This window comes from Rhipicephalus sanguineus, chromosome 4 (assembly GCF_013339695.2).
Source record: "Rhipicephalus sanguineus isolate Rsan-2018 chromosome 4, BIME_Rsan_1.4, whole genome shotgun sequence".
NCBI lineage: Eukaryota > Metazoa > Arthropoda > Arachnida > Ixodida > Ixodidae > Rhipicephalus > Rhipicephalus sanguineus.
The window spans coordinates 182,512,967-182,534,684 of NC_051179.1; the positions used below are offsets into that span (position 1 = coordinate 182,512,967).

At 45.6% G+C, this 21,718-nt stretch overlaps 1 protein-coding gene across 1 annotated transcript in view; it reads left to right on the forward strand.

Annotated features, from left to right (window-relative positions):
* The window catches only part of LOC119390948 (sodium-dependent serotonin transporter), a 256,502-nt gene that overhangs the window by 83,461 nt on the left and 151,323 nt on the right, over positions 1 to 21,718 (forward strand). The window contains exon 4 of the mRNA XM_037658659.2: positions 20,847 to 20,985. Within this exon, the coding sequence (XP_037514587.2) occupies positions 20,847 to 20,985 (139 nt within the window). The remainder of the gene's footprint in view (positions 1 to 20,846; positions 20,986 to 21,718) is intronic.

The following is a 21,718-nucleotide window of genomic DNA, read 5'->3' on the forward strand; positions in this document are numbered from 1 at the left end:
ATAGAACAAAAATTACAATGATTTATAGTGTAGTGGGTTCCTCGCAAGTACACTTGTATTGGTTGCCAAGGAAGCCCATGAGGCTCCCATGATCCATTTCCTCAGGGTCTCAATAAAGTTAGTTCCCTCTCTCTCTCTTTCTTACGTTAACATATGTTATAACGCGTGGTGGGAGAGTTAAATAATGGCCGGGCGTCACATAATGCGAAATACGTAGTGGGTCGTTTAAAGCTTCCAACACTATCGCATCAACAAAGTGCACATAATGCCTTTGTAATTGTAATGACGAATAATGTCGTGGTGGGTGCTTCCCAACTTCACGAAAATTATTATTTGTGGGCGTAGTGGGTACGTTGCTAGTGTGCTTGGCCCATGAGAATTTATAACGGGCTCTAGAAATGCCGCCTCTCCAGCTTTCGCTTTGACTGTGCTGCGCTTTCCGTGAAGGCCTGGCATTTTTTTTTTTAGAATTTTGGCCATATATTTCTTGAAACATCCGCTATAACATTATAAATTCCTAAGAATTTATGTACTAGCTGTCGTTCCTTGCCCTCATTTTCGCAGCTTGGGTGGGGAGTGGACGAGAAAGCGGTGAAGTGGCCCTTTGCTCCTACCTTCCGGCCCCTCCAAGTAAATAGCATACGTTAGCTGTGTAAGCTCAAATTTTCTTTGAAAAAATGTAGGCGATTGTAAATTTAAACTAGCCCGCATTGTTTTCTTCTGTATAGGTCGTAAGCTGTTAATGATTGGTCGAAACTGTTTGGTTCATGCTCGCAGCACCTGCTCGTAACACTGCGTAACAAAAGGCGTCAGGGATCCACCGCGTAATTACCACTCACGCATGACTACGCCAAAAAATAATCAGATATTTTCAATACGGAATATTGTTGGTCACTGGTACTTTACTACTCGTCAAAAATTGTCGGTGTGCCACAAAATCGCCTCCTTGTTACGCGAAGTCAAAAGTCTGCAAAAACTCGCAGGAGCACATTACTGTGTTGAACAATAACAATTTTTTTTACTAGTCAGACAGTGTCTCATTCTTAACGTAATTCAAGAAGGCTGCCCACCAATCACATTGGCAGCGGCTACTTAAAGAAGCGGGCGAGATGCATTCATATGTAATTAATAATAATTGTTCGGGGTATAACGTCCCAAAACCACAATTTGATTATGAGACGCTCTAGTGGCGGGATCCGAAAATTTTTACCATCTGGTGTTCTTTAACGTGCACCTAGATCTGAAGTACACGGGCGTCAAGCATTTTCGCCTCCATCGAAAATGCGGCCGCCGCAGCCGGGATTCGATCCCGCGACCTGCCGGTCGCCAGTCGAGCACCATGACCGACCACCGTGGCGGGGATGCATTCATGTGTGTATAATGAAGCCCGTAGCCAGGAATTTTTTTCGGAGGGGGGGGGGGGGGAGGGGGGGGGGCACTTGTTGAAAACCCTGACTTTTGGAGAAAAACACCTATTTTTATTATTTATTTTTCGCAAAAGTACCTACTTCACCAAAATTTCGGGGGGCGGGAGCCCGGGCCCCTACGCCCCCCCACCCCCCTGGCTACGGGCCTGTGTATAATAGATACTTTCAGTTGTAGTATAGCGATGTTGAGCTGTTTTTGCGCGTATACAACTCTTTGTGAACTCATCGTTGCTGACAGAGAGGTAGAGAGAGAAATAAATATTATTATGAACAGACACAATGCTTTGCAGGTGGGCAGCATTCTTAGTCCAGAAAATCGTGGACGCTGATCATCTTCCTGGTGAGGTATAGATCAAGTTACGGGGAAAACTTGGAAGCTGGGCTTCTGAATGTGCTCGAGTCCACTGCCTTGTTACAAGCCGCCGCGATCGCTGCAGGCTACCATATGATAAGCAAGGTGAAGCAGGCTAAGTGGGAGTCTTTTTTAGGCTCTCCTGGCTCAGCACAACTAAAATGCTCGGCACTTCTGCACACTCATCAAATCACAGAAGCTTGGATATGAAGCAGCGACGAGGCTATTCGTTTTTAGAGAAACTAAATTTCCTGAAAAAGGACAGCGTTTGGTCGGGCTGTAAAACGTTTACTGGTTCCCGCCCATATTTGCGTCGGCAATTACTACAATCTCAGGCCAGGCAGAAGAAAATAAAATCATGACATAGGGGGCGATCGGAGATCTGTTCGTTCTGCTTGTTCGTTTTCCTGGGGAAGAACAAGCGCGCTGATTGGCTGAAGCGGGAGATGCCACTCAAGGCCGGGGGGTGTCGCCATTTCTTTTTTTTTGCTTGATCTTTTCTTTTTTGGTGACGTCATAGCGCGGCATAACGAGTGGGGTGATCGGAGATCTCTGTTTTGCGTCGTTCGTTCTGTGCCCATTCTGGCGGCGTACGCGATTGGCCGAAGCCGGAAAAAAACACGTCTCTGAGGGGCGTAGCCATTTTCTTTTTGCTTGATCTTTTATTTTTTGGAGACGTCATACCGCGTCATAACGAGCATGTCGTCTGCTACAAACGAACGGAGCGCGAGACCGTTCGCACGCGTTCTCTCGAGCGAACAAACGGCTTCGCACGGCATGATGCGGAGGTTGCGGCTGCCGCAACAGCTGATTATAAGAACATGGCGCTTGCGACCTGTGCTTCTCTTGCGGTTGGAGGTGCGAGATGCGTTTGAAGACATGAGCGAGTGCGGCGTCGCTTTCTGTTCTCGAAACGAACAGAGTGAACAATATGAACGGGCCTGCCTGTGGTCTTACGCGCAGGGACTTCTTAGTTCAAAAGCGCTACCAGCTACTGCCACTTGTCGCCCCGGTCCTCACTCGTGAACGACGGCCCCAGTGGGCACGACGGCGTAGGTATCTGTGGGTGCTCTTTTATAAAAGCCAGCAGAAGCTCCTTTTGACGATTCGACACCCGGGAGCCAAGCCAGACATTCCGGTTGGACGACATCTTGAAAGACTGCGCCAACCGCTACTTCTCTATTTTTTTTTTTTTCGCGTGCGCGACTTCACATAGCGAGCACGTTAGAAAAACTAACACCAATAAATATCAGCGTTCAAACCTATTGCTGTTTCAGAAACTGTTTGAGCTTGAAACGAAAAACAATATCTTTTCGTATAACAACTGTATTTATTAGAAGGCGAGAAACACTTCGTTTTGAAATATACGGTCCCCTTGCCGAGGACAAACGATGCGCGTCTACTTCAGGAAAGCTCGCCGTTAACCGCTTGACGATTGGCTGTCCTCTTCCTTTCGGCGGAAGAGAGCTGCGGACCGCCCACTTTTGTGACGTAACACCGCCAGAACGAACGCGGAACGAACAGAGATCTCCGACCCCCCCCCCCCCCCCCTTATTGCTGTAATGTTATAGAGCCCCTGCTGAGCGATAGCCTCATCTGCAATGCTAGAGCGCCAGGCGCGAAAGCGTGGCATAGGCAGCCCGCATAGCAGAGAGCTTACAGTACGCCGCCATGAGTCATGACACATGGAGGGCAGTCGTCACAGCAGAATCGTAGGACAAATTTTATTACATAAGTGCCTTATTGCTACATTCAAGTAAACTTCGCCTCACTTTTTAGTTACCCAGTCTGCAGCGGACAACAATCACTGTCGGAAGTGGGGGGCCTGATCCCCCCTAACTTTTCTCAGTGCGGGGGCCAGCGCCCCCTTACCCCCCCCCCCCCTTATAGATACGCCTATAGTTGTAGACTTGTATATAACTCTCATATTATGGCAGTACTTCAGCTCAAGGGGTGTTCTTTGCTCTTCATGGTCTCCCTTGCGGCTGAACGACTGCCTCTGTGCCCATTTTCCGTAATATGTTGCCGACCACGAATTCAAGGAATTCCATTTTCTGGCGCCGTCACTTGTTGATTCTGGTTTGATAAGCATGATATGCGAGCTTTTGCGCAAACAGATACCAAAATACAGTCGCACTATAGATGAGAATGTCATCATCTTCGGTGCCATATTCGGCGGCTTCTACCTGCATTGTAGACTAATCTGCGTTACACCACAATGACATGTACAATAGCTTGAGATGATAAAAGGATGCAGGAAAGAAGTTAGGTTAACCGATAAACAAATCCTGACGTTGGCCATTTTGTGGAGTTTCCTCGTGGATTAGCGCGATCCGCCGCACAGAAGAAGAGGAATTCGCCCACAGATGAAAGGTTCCTCCTAGAAAGTGTGATTTATGCGGTTGGCGTTGCGACGCTGCCAGCAGTTTGGATGCAGTGCCCCCCCCCCGCCAGAAGTAGCCTGATCAATACCACCTGTGGCTTATCGGTTTCCAGGCGCTGCGCTTATCGTCCAGCAGCGTAATGGACCTCCCGACGACGCCTCCCAAAACCGATGCGTCAATTTTTCATACTAGCAACCCGTATCGGGCTCTGGCAGGCAGACAAGGTGCGTGCGGCTGCGAGATAGGTGGCGGCAATGTGCCACTCTCAATGTTTAACGTTATTCATCCGCTACTCTGTGTATGGCGCTAGTGATGGCAGTGAAGTCACTTATCGACCTATGCGCAGTGAGAGCGGTGGGCTGCATAAACGAGCCTTCTTTTTATGCTCATGGAGGGACGTTTTTCGCTGGGTGACGATAAATTATGTGCATTCGTTTATGTGTGAAGAAATACTGTAACCCTAATGAATAAGTGCTGCTCATGTGAATTCGCATGCTGAAAATAGTTTAGGCAAGAAATAACCAACTACCTTAGATGTTTGTTTTTTTCGTATTATCTGTCGTATCCGTGTAGAATGATGGCAGTAATCAAATCGAATGTTGAAGAACGGTCAACACTATTCCACAACTTTGGCATCTTACATCTTAGCTTCGTGACTAAAGATACCGCTTTGAATAAGTACGTAAGATAGCTTTCCGGAAGTTGGCACTAATGACGTGCACATTACATGTTGTTTTAAAGGTTTATTAGAGGAATGCATTTTTGTGTGCGCACCGCCGAAACGAGGATACGATAAGAAGTATAACACACCTCACAGCGTCTTCTCACAAATAACTTTATTAGAATGAACACTCACTATATAAGCCATGATCAAGTACCACGTGCTCTCACATCACTTATAGCTAAAAAACGTGTTCTTTTGCAAAGATTACAAAACGTTACACAAGATTGAAACGGTGATCACATGTGCACTTTACTATGTAATGAAACGATTCAGGAAAGAAATTTCATTGTCATGCAGTGCTAAGAGGGCATGCTTGCACGTAGGTTGCCTTTTTTGTTGATGTAGTAAGCCTCAACAATTTCTCCAGTGGCCTGATCGTTATGCTTGAAAATACATATGGTGTCAAGATAGTTAGGGGTGCATCTGTGCTGTGAGCAGTGTCGAGCAACGGGCGAGTACGCGTTGCCTTCCAATGAACGCTTGTTTTCCGACAACCTTGCATTCAGGCAACCACCAGTTTGCCGAAGGTAGACGTGACCGCAGGAAAAATGAAGCTGGTATACAACTCCCACTTTGCAAGGTACAGACGGTGACGTGTATTTACAGTGCAACCTTTTTTGTGACACCTGAACCGTTCTGTGCAAGCTTCCTTTCGACCACAAATGCTATTCATTTTTAAGAGAAAAAAAAAACAAGCTATCTTATACCAATCAGCTACATTTTTGAGCGCATGCGTCAACTTATGTATGGAATTACAACGAATTCTTCTTTTTCAACAGACTTCGGATTATCTGTGATGGGCTTTCCTACTTTCATACGTTCAAGGAGCTTCTGCACGTTTCCTGTACTTTCTGGAAAGCCTGCCACTCTAAGACGGCCGATTTGTTTCACACAGTTTTTGGCGGTTTTATGAAAACAAGATTTGAACAGGGACGAAAACAGTAACGAACATGCTTTGCCATTTTTCACGACAATGGAATGTGCAGATTTAAAGTTCAGAACTGGTTTTCTCGACTATAAATACAGCAAAAAAAATATCATTTTTGGTTACATTAGGCTTGACCTATAGGAACGGTAATTCTTTATGCTGCGGTAGTTCATGAGTCAACTTTAAACCGGAGCCACCTTTGTCAAGAACGTTGACAACGTTACTGACAGTCTGTTCAAAGTTAGAGCTGTGAACAATGACCAGAAAATCGTCCACGTACAATAGGACGTTGATTATGTTTTCACCAAGGTTACTTTCGATGCATCTGTCCACCCTGCCTAGAAAAAAATACTACTGAGTACCGGGACAAATTCTAGATCCAATACAAATACCGGACCTCTGTTGATACAAAGTGACCTACCCTTCAACATAAGTTGAGGTTAAATAAAGGAGAGTAATAAAAGAAAGCGCATGCACTGTAGAACGCTATCTCTTGACAGTGCGACCTATGCAGTTTTTTAAGGTTGTAATAAAGGATGGATAGCTGCTTATCATAATGAGGAAGCAAACCACACTGTTGTGCATGTTACCACCCCTACAAACGACGAAAGCAGCTGCTTGCTAGACGCACTAGTGCCGATGTGTTAATCTTATCATGGTTTAATCCTCTATGGGTGCTTTCACCTGTAACAGCGCCAGCAAGGGGCGGGAACACAAGGAGAAGAAATCACAAAGAGCACGCTGACTATCAACTGAAGGTTTATTTCAAAAACTCAAGCTGCCTCTTTGTGCTTTCTTCTCCGCTTTAGCCCGTTTTTATTACGTCATGAACCAATTCCAACTGGCCCGAATTACCACGCTTGTGCTTTCACAGTTGGGCGGAGGAGTCACAACAGATCGATACCGTGTTCATTTCAGGAGTTTCATGTGAGGCAACGCAGAATAAAATTCCGCAGATCCCACTTCTTGTGGGAATCGGTTTCATGCGAAGCACTCAGCCAGTAGTTCTATGTTGCATTTTTTGCTTTGAGCCAAGCGTTACGAGGTGGACCGACGTGTTTTACTAAGTGTGGTAGTTATGTGCACATCGGGGTCTTACCAGGCACGTCGATAACACTCGCTTTTAAAAGGTAACTTATGGTCTCACGTAACGTCATCATTTACGTTAGAGCACGGGCGTGAGTATTATAGAAACGAAGTGAACTTTACGCTGCGCTGATGTGAATATTATACATAACTTTAGTTAACGTGTTCCTCCGGGTTCGAGCAGCGCTTGAATATAGCTTACTGAATCATACGAATACAAATGTAATGTTTATTAGACTGCTATAAAAGCGGAGTCAACACTTGAACCACAATTGATGTTAACCTTACATGACGCCTGTATCGTAGGATCACATATGTGCAGTGTTTATTGCTTTGTTATAAAAGTAAATTGCCAGCACTGCAACCACTATTGACGTTGCACCGACATTACGCCTGCACAGGGTGTTCTTCCAAAGCAGTTTCTAGACCTGTCATGGCTCTGTGGTACACTGTAAACCACTTTACACCCGTATAGGTGTAACTTGGTGTCTATAACTCACACCCCTACACCCCAAAAGATAGGTGTACCAAGCAGGATTACACCTATACAATGGGTGTAATTTCAAACTTTCACCCAATGGGTGTGGTTGGGTGTAAAAGCATATTACACCCAAATGAAAAAAAGGGTGTAGGGTGTAAAAGCACATTACACCCAAACGAGAAAAAGGGCGTTGGGGTGTTTATGCACAATTACACCCAAACACCCAGGCAAAAATTTCCATAATTCGAGTGGTTCCCCCCTCCCAGTTGGCTCCCATTGAAACGCTAGAAAGCTTACCCTTTAGCTAGTCCTTTCAAGGGCGCATGACCTATTGTAGTGGCTCCTGCCACAGAGGGAAAATCCTGGCAGCAGCACTGATTTTATGGTGCATATGAAGCACGGCATATATGGCCCTTACATATACAGTGCAATCGTGACTGAATACAAAGTCATTACTTAAAATGTGTTGACACATATTGCAAGATGTTCACACAATTATCCAAAAGTACAAAATAAAGTCAGGCTTTAATAAACACAGAGCTCGTACATCCGAGACAAATTCTATGGTATTCAATGACCTTTCTCGAGTGTGCAGAACGGCATCGCGTATGCCGCCAAACAAGGAGCACAAATGACATGGGGCACGAATGACCAAGGCGTTTGTGTCAAAATATGAAGCAAGGGCATTATTTCCACTTCATAAAGAGGAATTCAATTTAACATGCTTCATTGTAACACAGCCGTTTAGTGCAGTATGGGTCTTGGAACAAGCGACACCCGTGCGAGTGGGTTGTGATATATAAAAACGCCCTCGAAAAGGTAGCAGTTACAGGGAGAAGCACAAATGAACCTTCTTCCCTGTCAGCCCTCTTGGGGCACTACAGACACCTGGTCCCTTTGGGCGCACTCCAGAATGAATTTTCCCGCTGTAGTTGCCCTTCCCAAGAAGGGAAATATTGGTGCTACTTCTTATACCTGCACTTATGCAGTTGATAAAATAAGGTGCCATCATCTTAAATGGGCTGCATAACATCAGTGTATGTGTTTGGAATCAACTGGAACACACAAGGTACGGTCTGATCGTTCTCCTGTTAAGGAGATAGTTCATAAATGTGCAATCCCTTGATGAGAAAGTGGATTGATAAAGTTTCAAAATTCCAGCAGTTCCCACACCACTGTGCCTGTTGTCGACTTTCTTAGTAGGGTAAACACTGCCATCACACAGCTGTAGCTGATACACGAGCAGGGTATCAATGCTCCGTGACAACTCACGCAACATTATAAGGACTCAGAATGTCGTTTTCCACAGCAGGCCTCCATATCTCTTTTCTGGGAAAGTACATGAGTGAAGAAGAAAACTGTGCACATTGCTGGAATTATGAAATCTTTCCCACTTTCTCAAAAGCAATGGATTGTGGCTCCAACACAAAAAAGTGAGCAATCGGGCCATGACGCGCACGTTGCAGCGCATGCTGAATGCGGTAATATGCAGGAAATGCATGGGAATAGGGACGTTATGACCACGACAGCACTGCAGAAGCATTACCTACATAACAACAGTAGAATCAAATTTTACACGGGTATGTTCAGAGAAATTTAAAGATTATCCCTTTCCAAGCAAAGACAACAGAATCATTCGTAATTGAATAAAACGAGTATTTATTTCTTTTAAAAAATATTGGCAAAACTTAAAGCTTGTCACATAGCTCAAAAATAAATTTTAAAACAATACTCGATGCACTGATTTCACTGACAAGTACTGGCAGTTTTGTTAAGCTAAAGTTTCAATAGCAAAAGATCTCAATTATTAAAACTACTGCAAAAAAAAAGTCACAAAGTCCTTTGAATATAAAAACTAAGCCAATAACCACAAAGTGGAATGACCTGCGAGAACATGTTGAAATCGGCAGAGACAAAATGGCTTGTATTAAAATGTCACAAAAAATGAGCAAGAAATTGAAATGAAATACTAGTACCGCCATAGTATTCGTTTCGGTATAATGTAAAACAAATAACTACTCGTTACCATATGAAAATTAACTTTATGGCTTAAGCTCTAATTAATCACAGGTGGCGACATACTTTAAGCAGAAGATAAGGCCTATTTTCTAGGCTTTTTTGAAAATGTTCAGGAGCTTTACTACTTGTGTCCTCGGAGTCATTACCCACTGGCCAAGAAGGAGCCATTCAACAGCGACGAGAACGTTGAACGCCTTGTGATGGCAGTCGATATTTAACAGCCAATGTGCTGCCGTGAGTGCAGCTACTCATTCTTCGGCATTGGACACACTGAAGAGCAGTTCTTTGTCCACATGGAGGAAAAGCTTGCTTGCATAGGGAAGATCGGGGCCATCGTACATAATGCAAGGTGTTATTGGAACGCTCTCTCCCTGCATGATAAAAAATAAAAAAATCATTGTCTGGAAAGCACTACGCAGACTTCAATTATTTGTTTCAGTAAATAACAGTTTCTGTGCCGTGTACTATCGTGAGTAATATGAGCTCGAACACGCGAGCACGTGGAAAATAGCCTCAAAACTGAGATAGGGTGATACGTGGATGGCGCTGCCGAAACTGGAGGGGAGAGGGGGGGCGCTGTTCCGCTGACTGTTGGTACTCCCGCCTCGCTAGCGTTGCTGCGAGATGTCGGCTGATTGCGTGTCAATGACCGCTAGCAATGATAACAAAATAAATAAATGAGGCGCAGCAAAATCCTCAGCCGACACTACCGAGATACCGATGCGCAAGCATGGCCTGCGCATCGTGGCAGGCTACGTCACAGCCGATATCTAAGCAGCTACCTAGTCTGATGTGGCTGTTCGCATTGATGGGAATTCATATCACCGCTAGCGGCCACTGACACTCTCTAAGATGCTGTTTCGCATCAACAATATCGAAGCAGGAGGGTCAACAGCTAGTGGAAGCGCGGCGCCCTTTCCACTTTGTTTCCGACAGCCGCTGCTGCGAATCAACCGACGTAAGGTTCAAGGCTGTTCGCCACGCGCTCGCGTGTTCGAGCTCATATTGCTCACGATAGTACCATCCAAATATGAAGCTCATAACATGCGCTAACTGGAGAGAACTAACAGCTTTTCTACGTGCAATTAGCTTGTTTGGGAAATAAAAAGTACTATTTGACAAGTATCATCCGCGTTTTTAAAGAAAAAGGAGCATTCTTTAGTGGCATGAAGGATTCCTGCACATCGATAAAAAGCATATAAAACAAAACTATGCACAAGGACTTCTCTTCAAGGCTGCAACTTGCAGCCTTGAAGATGATTGGAGAACTTAAAATATCTTTTAAATCGTTAGGCTTGTCTTTTACCAAATAATATCATTGGAGATGGTCGTACAAACTGCGTTTTTTAATGTTTTACACGTAAAAGTATTTACCGAAGTTACAACGCCAAAGCGAGACGAGGCGCATGTAACTCTTATAACCACAACAAAATAATGAAAGCTAGACATAATGGAAACAAACAGAATAAAATAAATGGTGCTCGGGCACTCAGGCGTACGCACGAAGGGGGGGGGGGGGGTGCGCCCCCCAGGTCAATTCAGACATAGGGGGGGGGGGGCGCAAAGTCTGCCCCCATACTTTGACTTTTAAAGACGATAGTCTTTCTTGGGGAACTTAAACGCAGAATTTTTGGTCTGTCTTTCTGTCTTTCTGTTTGTCGGCACGTCCCTCGATTCAGCCACTCGGCCAAAGTTGAACCACTTGCCCAAGGGCCAGCCGTCTTGAACTGGTATGGCTGTTCATACTTGTGAACGTTGCCGATCAAAAAGTAAATATCATGCATATCTGAGGTGCAACATCACTAGGTAAGTATTAGGTGGCGTGTTCCTTTATTAGAAAATGCATACATACGTAATTTTAAGGACCCTAGTTTCTTAAGCTGCGCTGAAAATGCATAAGAATGGAAGCTTGAGCGAGTTGGTATGCGTTCATCTTTGTTGAAACAGCGCTCACTAGACGACGACGAAGTAAAAGAAGGCACACGACAGGCAGCGCCTGTCCTGTGCCTTCTTTTACTTCGTCGTCGTCTAGTGAGCGCTGTTTCAACAAAGCTGAAAATGCGACTGCGCTGAAATTTGCCTTCCTCCGTGCCCTTCGCACGAGCTCATTGTTGTGTTTCGGTTTCGGTTCTGTATTGCACTGTACGAATGCCATGGGTTGGTGTTGAAAAACTTTAGTTTTGAGAAGGCCATGAAGGTGAAAAAAAAATATTTAAAAAATGAAAAAGCAGCGTTGTGGGCGGCCTTCAGGTTGACGGTTGTGGGCGCCGCTCTGGCGTTCCTGTTTTACCCAGGCCCCCAGGCGACGTGTAAATAAAAGAGTGTGTGGAGAGTACTCGTTGAGTGCGGACGTTTCTCTGCTTCAGCGCTTCGCGCCAAACCGCGTTTTCGGGCTGGCTGGCGTCCCCGCCGGTCGCGTTGGTCACCGCCGGTCTTCGCCTGCTGCTGCGCCGGGACTACCAGCACGCAACACAGCACTCATGTTTCCCGACGTATTGCCAGATGGCGTCCATATCTCACACAGCGCCTATTCTATCGTCTTTACACGACATTTGCAGCGAAGCACGCAGATACGCGGCCAATTTTTTAGTAAGGCGGGGGGAGGGGGGTGGCGATTAACCTTCGTACTCCCCTACCCCCTGATGGGGAACCCTGCGCACGTCTAAGCTCGAACGCTCGAACTTGCGCTTGCACAGTTCAGGTAGGTAAGGCGATTCGGCCACACATAGACATGAAAAATTCATTCGAACACAAGTCAAGTTTAACGAACGGCTCCCCATGCACGGGTGCCGGCATTATCAGGCAACCTATGTTACGGATGAATTAAAACATCGGTACGAATTTAACGAAACGGAATGTATTAGCACATAGACGAGCTTCGCGAGGCGTACCTAAAACGAAGCAACATGCTGCGTTAAAATGACCCACACGCATCAACCCGAGCATCACGGTAGTTTTAGGGCACAAAACGAACAAGGACGGAAAAGAACGACGCGGACACCACGTCGTTGGTTTCTGTCCTGTTTTTTTTTTTTTCTTGTGCGAAAAAAAATGCACTTGGATTACCAACAGGCCGAAGCATACGCGCCTTAGACACGCTTGACGCTTAGAGGTAACAGACGCCGTCACAACCCAATTATTCTTAAATCAAAATAGTGGTTCATCGAGAGCGGGGCCCCCTTCCAACACCACCGCCGACAGGAGGGCACCGCCATGACCGCCACAACTGCGTTCAAATCCCTCTTCGAATCACAGCCGCGCATGCGCACACTGCTTTCAACACCAAACAAAGAAAAGCTTGCCCGCGCCTAATGTCACACAACTTTGCCTTCATTCCGATGAAACAGTACACTCACATATGCTCGCTACGTTAACAAATGCTCACCGATCGTCAACCAGTTAAGAAAAGCTTAGTTAACGGCATTAGATCGCGCTCTCGGAGTTAACAAAGCGCTGGCCGTAGCAACGTGTTAGTGGTACATACCGTTTCAGTTCGAGTGCTCCACGATATGAAGCTGCAGGTCTCCCTTTGAGTATAGTGCATCTTCGTAATAAGCAGCACTTGCAGAAGGTAAAGGACGAGCACAAAGCGCGGGCACACTTCAAACAACCGAAACACCGACTGCAAAACTCGACCGATCGGGAGGCGACGCACAACACACGCAGAAAACGGTCGAGTCCGGCGGCGTGTCTGAGCGCGTTGCATAAGTCACGTGGTGATAGAGCTGTTCCGCGCGCTGCGCACGCGCGGCGGCGGCGGCGGCTGCGCCGGCCGAGGAGGTGGCGCCCCGGCCGTTGTTGGGTCGCGTGGGCGCAGCTTTCTTTCTGTGGCAGTGTTATGTTTTGTAATGCTTTACACAGTGTATTCGAATCGCACTAAGCATTGCGACGACACAGTAAGGGCTGCATGACTGCAAGCAGGGCTTAAAGTCTCGCTTCACTGGAGGGGGGCGCTCACAAAGTGGCAATATATATGTATATACATATAATCTCAAAGAAAAGATCGCCTAGCAACGATCTTTTCGCCGCTAAACTGATGCTGCTGTGGCCTCAGCCGGCTCTGCTACGCGCAGATCGTGGGTTGTTGGAACGCGGTGGGAGCTGGCATAGCGAAGAATAAACGCAGGATTTCTCGATATTTCGCTCAAGATCCACTTTCGCGGTCGTATTATCCAGTTTTGGCAAAAATGTGATGGTATTAAACGCATGAAAATGCATTATTTTCAAGGGATGTTGGCAGGGAATAAAAACGAATACGTATTAGGCTGAAAACCGTATTATGCAGAATCGTATCAACGAGATTTCACTGTATATATATGCTACAGATTAAGCGTTAGGAGAGGTGTTTGCGATGATCACAGTGCAGTGAAGCCAACTGTCTGTAAACTGAACAAATGTTTTGAATGCTAAACAAATATATATATTATTCCGAATGTATTTTGGGCATTCATTCAACGTGTCAATCCAATCAAGCAATAAATGAAATTATTTTAGAAACGATTTCTCAAAAATAAATCGGGATGTAAAGGCTTAAATATATGTGAGCTCAAAATAAGTAACATCTGTTGACTCACTGCATTCAGAACCTCAGGCACGACAATGCTATATTTTATTTTCACTACCACTTGCCTAATAAAGTAGGCAAAATACATGCGTCTTTGCAATTACAGCAGACTTGTGATGCACAACTAAAAGAACGAAAATTGAGTGGCAAGCTTAGCAGACCAAGGTGAACCATTACTGATTCACGAGCAGGTAGCTTCACACTCAGGTGCCTCGTGAAACAGTATAGCTGAGCACGCAAACGAACCGGTCGATAGCCGTTTGCTACACTTATGGGAAGCTTACCAGAGTATGGAGAGACGCTGGCTTAGACAAAAGCACAACCGCACATTGCGGCGTCGTATGTCTGCCACTCTCGACCTCATCACAGAACATACCGCTAATCTTGTGTCTCAACAATGGACGCAGTTATGCAATAGGCTCGATGGAAGCCTTCACTTTAAGAAAACGTGGTCCTTCCTCCGTCATCTATTAGAACCATCAAAAGCGAAGACGGAAACTAGCAAACTTATCACACGACTGGTTCACCTAACGAAGCAACGAGGTCAGGACATAGTACAAACCCTAATTCAAACATACTTTCCGCGGCACGCGACCGAATCCATGTCGGAATATGGAGGCCTTCCCAACCGAGAATTAGACCGCCCCATAACGGAGGCAGAGGTGTGCGCAGCGTTACATCAGCTGCGCACCACCTCAGCGCCCGGCCCTGATCGCGTCACTAACAAATCCTTACGCAATCTGGACGCAGACTCAATTAAGGTCCTAACTGAGTATTTTAACCAGCACTGGAACCAAGGCACATTGCCTCCCCAATGGAAACATGCAAAGGTTACATTCATCACAAAACCAGGCAAACCGCTCGACCTAGCTAATTTGCGCCCAATATCCCTCACTTCGTGTGCAGGCAAACTCATGGAGCACGTAATCCTCAATCGTCTAAACAGATTCATGGAGGAAAATCACCTCTTCCCTCCTACCATGTTTGGATTCAGGGCAGGCCTTTCCACCCAAGATGTAATGCTCCAACTAAAAGAGGAGGTACTAAATCGCGACTTCCCCCATCTTACAAAAGCACTATTGACACTCGACTTGACTAAAGCATTCGACAATGTACGACACGCAGCTATTCTCCAAAATCTCAGTCAGCTAAACGTGGGTTCGCGCACTTATCAATATGTTACAGCCTTTTTATCGAACAGAACCGTGGAGATTCATCTAGGATCGGTTAAATCCCCGACCTTCACCCTCGGCAGTAGGGGCACTCCTCAAGGGGCCGTCCTCTCTCCTTTCCTTTTTAATATAACTCTAATCCCCCTCGCGCAAAAATTATCGACCATACCGGCCCTACAACACTCACTGTACGCCGATGACATCACGCTTTGGACCACCACGGGTAACTGTGGCACAATCGAATATACTCTCCAACGAGCAACAAAAACGGTACAAGAACACGCGCGGAGCATCGGCCTCAGCTGCTCAGCTCCTAAATGAGAACTTCTTCTCATTCGCCCCAAAGACCCTTTTCCTCCGGCAATATCAGTATATCTGGATGATCAACTCATCCCTCAGGTAAACAACATCAGAGTTCTAGGCCTCCACATTTCCAATAACGGCTCCAATTCCATAGCTATAGGTGCGATACGGAGGTCGGTACAGAATATATCCGCCCTCATAAAGAGGATTTCTAATCGTCATGGAGGCATGCGAGAAGCAGACACGCGCAGCCTTGTACCAGCATTCTGCCTCTGTAAAATGACTTATTCCCTCCCTTATCTGCACCTTTCATCTCTCGAGAGAGATCAAGTAGATCGCCTCATCCGCACAGCATATAAAACTGCTATGCACCTTCCTAAGAGTACCGCCACGAGCAAACTGCTCCAGTTGGGTGTGCATAACACGATTGATGAATTAGTCGAAGCACACCTCATTAGCCATTATACTCGTCTTTCCCAGTCCAAAACAGGAAGGCTGCTCCTTCAGCGCCTCAAAATCAACCTCATAGGATGCACCACCCCCACGAATTCACCCCCCGAGTGCGTTAGCGACAGTCTCTTCATCCCACCATTACCCAAAAATACCCATCCAACCCATAATCACGACCGGAGAATGGCCAGGGCTAGGTCGCTTCATAAGCGCTACGCATCTTCGACCCCGGTCGCCTATGTGGATGCCGCAGAATACTCCCATCGTCCTGCCTTCGCAGTGGCGGTCTCAGATAATGCCCACAAGCTACTCTGTTGCGTCACTTTCGACCGAGTCGCTCAACCAATCGAGGCGGAAGAAGCTGCGATCGCTTTAGCTATTGCTCACACCCAGGCGGAGTATATATTCTCCGACTCAAAAACGGCCATTCGTAACTTTGCTATGCGTCGAATTCATGCACCTGCCTACCGTATCCTACAATTCGTTCCTCCTCCTAAACGACTAATCACTATTTTGTGGGTTCCAGCGCATTGTGGACATCCTGGGAATACAGCCGCCCATGAGCAAGCCCGAGCTCTCGTCAACCGGGCAGTGGACGGTCTGCCTTCCTTTCGCAGCGCGCGGGAATTCCTACTCACCTATCATGAAATTACTTTACATTACCGCAATTCCCGCATGATCTACCCACCAGCCTATAAATCGCTGTCCCAGGCTGAGCAAATCGTTTGGCGCCGACTCCAAACGGGAACTTTAATATCCCACTTCATCAATTCCCAAATTCATCAGGGTGACGCCTTACCCCATTGTCGTCTCTGCTCGAGTCCGCGAGCCGACTTTAATCACACGTATCGCCATTGTCCAAACAAGCCAAATCCCCCCTTTGAGGGGGCTGAGCGACAGGAGCGATGGGAGGCTGCTTTGCGCAGCTCACGACCGGACGACCAACTCCGGATAGTGTGCTGGGCCATGGGGGTCGCCGAAGCGCAAGGACTTTCGGCCACCTAAAGCGGCCCGAGGGCCCATCGGCTACCTTTTCCCTGCACCCATCCCCTCCCCCCTCACCTGACCCATTTCATGGAGTCAATAAAGTTGTATCCTCCTCCTCCTCCTGTGTCAAGACGCTCTGTCGAACAGGGTGGTGACCCGTGGTCTCAGGAGGCGTTGCCCATGGTGTTCAGTGTCTCAGTTAATCGCATTCAGCAGTACAACGATACCTGTTTACACCTATTGGTCAATTCACTGCGTGAATTTACCTATAGGTGTAAAATTCAAAGAACACCCATGGGTGTTTAACAGAACATACACCCATTGTACACCCAAAAACAGAAAAAGGGTGTGCGAAGGGTGTGCAATGAAGACATTACACCCTTTCGGATAATATTGACAGAAAAAAGGGTGTACGATAGGTGTTTTATGGCAAATACACCTATAAGGGTGTGAAACGGTTTGCAGTGTAGAATACCTGACTGCCGCGCAGAATGCTTGGGTCCGATTCCTGCTAGGATCCAAATTTTTATTCGTTGCATTCGTCTAGTCAACGCTGCCGATGTCGGTTTTGGATGCGAAGCAGCTTATGAGCGAGGCCTGTCCCCCCGGCGTGACCAGTGCCTCGCATGTCACTAGATGTATGGAAGAAAGAAGAGAACGAAGTGCTGGCACGAGAGGAGAGCTCGCGCGTGGTGTGCAGAAAGGAATCTTTGCCTGACATATGGACGTGCGATAGAGCGCTCGCTCCACTGCGGCGCATGCTCCAGTATAAATCATGCAAGGTACCCACTACGCCATAAATTATCGTCATTCATGCAAGGTCCCACTACGCCATAAATCATGCAAGGTACCCACTTCGCCATAAATCATCGTGACTCATGCAAGGTACCCACTAAGCCATAAATCATGCAAAGAGAGAGAGAGGGGGAGATAGAGAATGAGAATAAAAGGAAGGCGGGGAGGTTAGTAAAACATGCAAGGTACCTTGAGATGCGAAGCAGCTTATGAACTTATGAACGAGGCATGTCTCCCCGGCGTCGCGTCGACATAGCCAGTGCCCCAGCAGATCCGGAGCGGTGGGCTCGTGAAGCCGAAGCGAAACGGGTGCATTGACATCGCATTCTCAAACTTCAAGCTGCAACCTTTGCAGCAAGAACCTTTAACATTATACTTTACGGACCACAAGGCCGTTATACTCAACGGAAAACGTTCCCCTGAGCTTAAAGTCATATATGACGAGTAACAACATCAGGGGAACCTCGAATAGAAGGACTATGAACAGTGATGAAGAAAATTAAACATTTACAGAAATCTAAGTCGACTCATGGCTGCTTCGCTTCTACTCAGGGTTCCCTTTACGGGGAGATGGCGGGATTTTTTCTTAACGCTGTCGCATTTAAAATACCAATGTCGGCTCCCGCCGTTCCTGGGTAGATCATCATCATCAGCCTGTCTACGCCCACTGCAGGGCAAAGGCCTCTCCCATGTTCCGCCAATCAACCCCAATATAATCCGCCAATATAATCTGTCAATAACCTGTGATGCATACCCGTATACAGCGGCCCGTGGTAAACAGGCATGGGCCACACGTGTCAGGAGGAAAGGGTTTCAGCCGTAGGCGGCTGAAACCTTAGATAGATAGATAGATAGATAGATAGATAGATAGATAGATAGATAGATAGATAGATAGATAGATAGATAGATAGATAGATAGATAGATAGATAGATAGATAGATAGATAGATAGATAGATAGATAGATAGATAGAAACGCTCAAAGTGCCTTGGGTTCGCCAAGAAATGCTTCGCACTTAAAACTCAGTTTCCTTATAATAGACATTTCTTAATTTTGCAGAGGCTCTCCGTCTCTTTCGGTAGTTGTTTTCTTTTATATATTATTTTATTGCTCTATTGCAACAACGTGCACGGCGTCATACACAATGCCATGCTCTGTCAACAACACACGAATACTGGCCCACCATGTGCAAAAGTGCAATGGGGGGAGGGGCGTGTTGATGGAGAATGAGGCAGTTGAAACTAATTTGCATATATATGTGCATCAAATTTAGCCTAATTTAAAACAGTATGTAATTCCTTGTGCAGATTTCCCTACTTCTGTGAAGCTTCCTGTTCTTGGATTATTTAGTATAACAAAAGTGCCTTGTGAAATGAGTCGAATACTCAACTGTTCCCATCGAATATTCCAAGTTTTGAACATTCGCAAACCGCTAATTTAGAGTGCAAGATCCTAGAAAAGCAAACATGCGAACTTCTAGAGTTTAGCCACTTTCATTCCGCATGGCACATTCAACGTTTTAACACATGCAAGTAGGAAGGTTTCCTCGGAAAATTGTGTTCCAATTTTCCACCACGAACCTTTATCGATACAGGTGAGGTCTGCGGCCACTTCATATGTTATACCTGCACGTAACTTGAAAAAGCTACGACTTCTTTACTAGGCTTTCGCTTAGAAAATGAATTTCATAAAAGGCTAAGAAAGAGACACTGTTTAAAATAATTGTGTTACCCTGGACATTACCGTAAATACACCGTATATTCTTCTCTTCAGGGCGTCTTTCATTGGGCTTCAGCAACAGCAACGGCTGCATGGATGTAAATTCTGGTGTAAAAATTAGGGCACCTTGTTTATTGTTCGGGAGGAGTAATTTGGTAATTTAGTGAGCCATCAACAGATTATTGTGCATTCAAAATTATTTCAATGCCTTTGATAATTTCATACATAAAATGGCTTGAGGATTCTGCAAGTTCTAAAGTCAATGCCAAATTGAAATAATTATATTTCTAACTTATATGCACAACTTCTACCTCACGCTGCCTTATAATCCTCTTCAATTTTCCATTCACTATAGCCTTCGGCTTCTTCGCCAACCACCCGTATATGGTAAGCGTCATTTAAAGAGAAGCAAAGAAGAATAGAAGCTGCCAAGTGCTTTTTTTTCCGCAACAAACTCTGGAAACACAATATGTTAAGATTTGTTACCTTTCAACAGAAAAGACGGATTAGAATGGCTCTTATCTGGACAGCCTGCAATGATGCGTATTGAGTGGTTGCAGCAAACATGAGACGGCCGGCTGACAGAAAGACAAAAGCAAATCTTCCTTCCCTTCTTAGTCTTTCTTTCGTCCGTGCGTCGCAAGTTGTCTACAACTCAACAAGGAAATACTGCCGCATGTTTTTCTGTAATATAAAATCGCTGTCATTCGGTAACATATTTGCAGACGTCGAAGATGCTTGAAAAATGTTTCCTTTTATCCACTTTTTAATCAAATATTTTTTTTAAACTGCTGAAATGGGCTAGCTTGCCCGTTTAACTATTCATGACCCATGTACATCCTTAGCAAGATAGGTGGCTATGAATGAACAGAACGTAGAATCTGACAGAGTGTAACATTTTCTTAAAAACTATGTTCTTTTGTATAAGTTGGTTATTTGTAGTGATACCAGCGTAATACTAAAGATTTTTTTAGTCTTATCGCTGCTGTAATCCGCACCAACGTCAGAGAGCCAGAGATAGAGCCTCCGACGGTAGCCGCATTTAAAAATTTAGCGTTCCCTGAATTTTACTGAACAGGGCTACTTTGTTAATAATATATTAGGTTGTGTCTCTTCGTTTATATGAATGGAATGGAATATTGAGTAAAGTGGTATGACGCCGTAATTTTTTCAGCGCTGCTATACACAAACATCATATCAAGCCGTTTGGCCTTTACGTTAGTTATTCCATGACTGACGTCCTTTGACATTTTGCTGATAGATAAATAGTGATTAAAAGAGGAGGAGGAATCAAGATTAGTACTAAGACTTGCATTAATAAAAAAATATCCAGATTCGCGTCTTCCGCGTAAATATACGGTGCAACGTTAAATGCGCCAGCATTTCATTCAGATCACTATAAGGAAAAAGCACACATTTGTTCCTGCAGCGCAGGGCTGCAATACTCTCTTTGCAGGCGGAGGGTGCTGCAAATTCACCTATCAGATGGCATAGACCACATCGGAGGCATCCGCTGGCCACTGGCACTCTGTTTGTTTGCAGTGTTCGTGCTTGTCTACTTTTCCCTATGGAAGGGCGTCCGCAGCACCGGAAAGGTACGTTTCACTGTCCGTTTCAAACGCGCCCTTAAGCTGCATTTCGAAAGCATAAATGATTGCGCTTTGCTTTATTAGGTCAGCCGCACAATATTTAAATTAAGCTGCGTAGAAAATAATAACTACCATCGTGAGAGCAACCCTCTCGCCTGTTTAAATATTATATGCAGGGGTGTAGGCAGAAATTTTTTTCGGGGGGGGGGGGGGGGGGCACCTTTTTGATCTGTAGTGGGGACGAGCAGGCAGATGTGGTCGAGTGTCATTTTCTGCTCTCTATGCTATGGCAAAAAAAAAATTCGGGGGGGGGGGCACGGGCCCGATGTGCCCTAACGTGGCTACGCCCCTGATTACATGCATTCGCCAGTTCTCGTAGAATGCGAAGACAAAGCATTTTTTTTTCACACCAATGGGGAACTATTTGTAACGAAGTGACTTAGCATATAAAACTGTGCGGGTGGGTGCGGATTCATAGTTATAATTGTGCAGTGCTCACAAACAAGCCGAAATGCAATAAATGCATGTGACCTTTCTTGAGTGCTGCGCAGTCCTAACTATGAACTATATGTAAACTAAGACGACTTTTTAACGGCTTCTTACTCTCATTTCAAAATATACGTTATAAATTATATGATGGAAGTTACAATATGTTGGACGTGCGAAAATATAATGGAAGCGATTGAAAGTATAATAAGTAAACTTCACAAACATTGCAAATGCGCAGAACAAGGATAAA